General features: G+C 42.5%; 1 protein-coding gene across 1 annotated transcript in view; it reads left to right on the top strand.

Moving 5' to 3' along the window:
- The first annotated feature begins 306 nt into the window (after positions 1 to 306).
- The window catches only part of LOC112072208 (vasoactive intestinal polypeptide receptor), a 49,339-nt gene continuing 47,479 nt past the window's right edge, over positions 307 to 2,166 (top strand). The window contains exon 1 of the mRNA XM_024139623.2: positions 307 to 351. Coding sequence (XP_023995391.2) covers positions 307 to 351 — 45 coding nt within the window. The remainder of the gene's footprint in view (positions 352 to 2,166) is intronic.

Raw genomic sequence — 2,166 nt, 5'->3', positions numbered from 1 at the left:
GTGTCCCCATAGACCGTACTGTAAACCCTTCCCTGTGTTCCCCATTAAAAGGACCGTACTGCTAAACCCTTTCCCAGTGGTGTCCCCACATAAAGACCGTACTGTAAACCCTTTCCCCGTTGTGTCGTCCCATTAGACCTTACTGTAACCCTTTCTCTGCTGCTCCCCATAGACCGTACCTGTAAAAACCCTTCCCTGGTGTGTCCCCATTAGACCTACTTGTAAACCCTTTCCCTGGTTCCCCATAGACTTGTTAGAGTTGAAATAGGACTCATTTACTAGACGATGGCATTCTGGTCTTGAGGAATGGTTCCTGGGAATAAGAAAACCATTATGGAGTTAGGGCGGCAGGTAGGCCTAACCGAAAGTTCTGTCTTGAATACCCGAGCCGACAAGTGGAAAAAATCGTGCCGATGTGCCCCTTGAGGCAGGCCGTTAACCCCTATTTACCGCAGGGTGCCGTACTTACTATGGCTGACCCTGCTAAAACAATACATTTTCCACGCACCTATTCTGGGTGTATGTGACAATACCACACACCACCCACACACAGGAAACCACACAGAACAACACAGACTAGGACCAGACAGACAGACAGGACAGACAGGACAGACAGTACAGGACAGACAGACAGACAGACAGACAGACAAGACAGACGACAGACGAGACCGCAACAGACAGAGACAGGGGGGACAGGGGGGGACAGGAGGACAGGACAGGGACAGACAAAGAGGACGACAGAGAACAAGAACAGGAGGACAGGACAGAGACAGACAGAGACAAGACAGGACAGCAGGAGGAAACGACAGACCAGGACAGACCAGACAGACAAGACAGATCCAGACATGGCGACAAGACCGACAGAGACAGAACAGACAGACAAGACAGACAGACAGACAGACAGACAGGACAGACAGGACAAAGACAGACACACATGACAGACACGAACAGACAGACACACAGGAACAGACAGACACACAGGATCCAGATCAGACACAATCAGGGTACAGGACCAACAGACAGACACCACAGACAAGACACCACAGACAGACACCAACAGACAGGACCACACATCGGAACCTGCAAGCCTCAGTGCAACACAGCATCATATCCCCTCCAGACAGTAAAGACTTCAATTTGCTGAAGTGGAGCGTGTTCCAGCGAGACTCTCTGTGTAAAATAATTGGATCTGAATAAAGGAAGGAAAAGGTTGCGCCTCTGATATCTAAAGACGAAAGGAAACACTAGTATTTCACCAAGAATGTTTCTTGTTTTTGTGCTCTTTGGAGGAGACTGTTGTGTTGATCAGTGGAGTGGGAAGGCAGAAGAGATTTCACAACACTTGGTTTGATTCCTTTGAAGATTGCAAAAAAACAGAAAGATACAGAAAAAAAAGATTACAGAAAAAATAACATTTTGAAAACAAATGTCAGAGTTGGGCTCTGTTGAATTATTGTAATTTAACTTGACTGAGCTGAACATATGAAAACGTATTGTTTTGGTTTTAGAGATCACCTGTAAATGACTGTACCTTCTGTTACCTACACTGTAATTTTTTTTTTAAAAGAACAAAAAAAAGTTCATTCTCACAGTAAATTACTGTATAATCAACAGTAACATACTGTATAAAATGAATACAGTAGATTACCGTTAATGACATTGCATTGTGGGAAAGAAAAAAAATATGGTCGGGAAATATTTTATGTATTTAGGACATGGCCATAAAATCATGCTACATAAAACACAGTAGTGCTTCACTTCCTGTATTTCTGAATATTCAAAATAGAATGCCATACAAAAAGAACAAAGACCAAGCTCATCCTCAGGAGCAAGAGAGAAAACGTTTTTTTGTTGTTGTTGCAAATTGTTATTATACATTTTATGTTTTAGTCTTTGTTAATTGGTACCTGTTTTGTTATTGTATTCGCATTGCTTTGTTTGTATCCGTGCTATTTTTTTTATAACATATATCATTAGAAAGGCACATCAACCAATTAAATCATGATTAATTGTTAAAAGTAAACCAAGCACAAGCATAATATGAGCTACAGGTAAAACACTGGTCCCTTGGAAAAATTTGGTGAATTGCAACATCACTGAGCCTGTATTCAAACAACTCCCCCCCTCCCCCCACACCTTACAATAGATTACAATAACAGGCATGGT

This window comes from Salvelinus sp. IW2-2015, unplaced genomic scaffold, assembly GCF_002910315.2.
Source record: "Salvelinus sp. IW2-2015 unplaced genomic scaffold, ASM291031v2 Un_scaffold1855, whole genome shotgun sequence".
In the NCBI taxonomy this organism is placed as follows: domain Eukaryota; kingdom Metazoa; phylum Chordata; class Actinopteri; order Salmoniformes; family Salmonidae; genus Salvelinus; species Salvelinus sp. IW2-2015.
The sequence above is the reverse complement of the archived record's forward strand: the minus strand, read 5'-3'. Positions and strand labels throughout refer to the sequence as shown.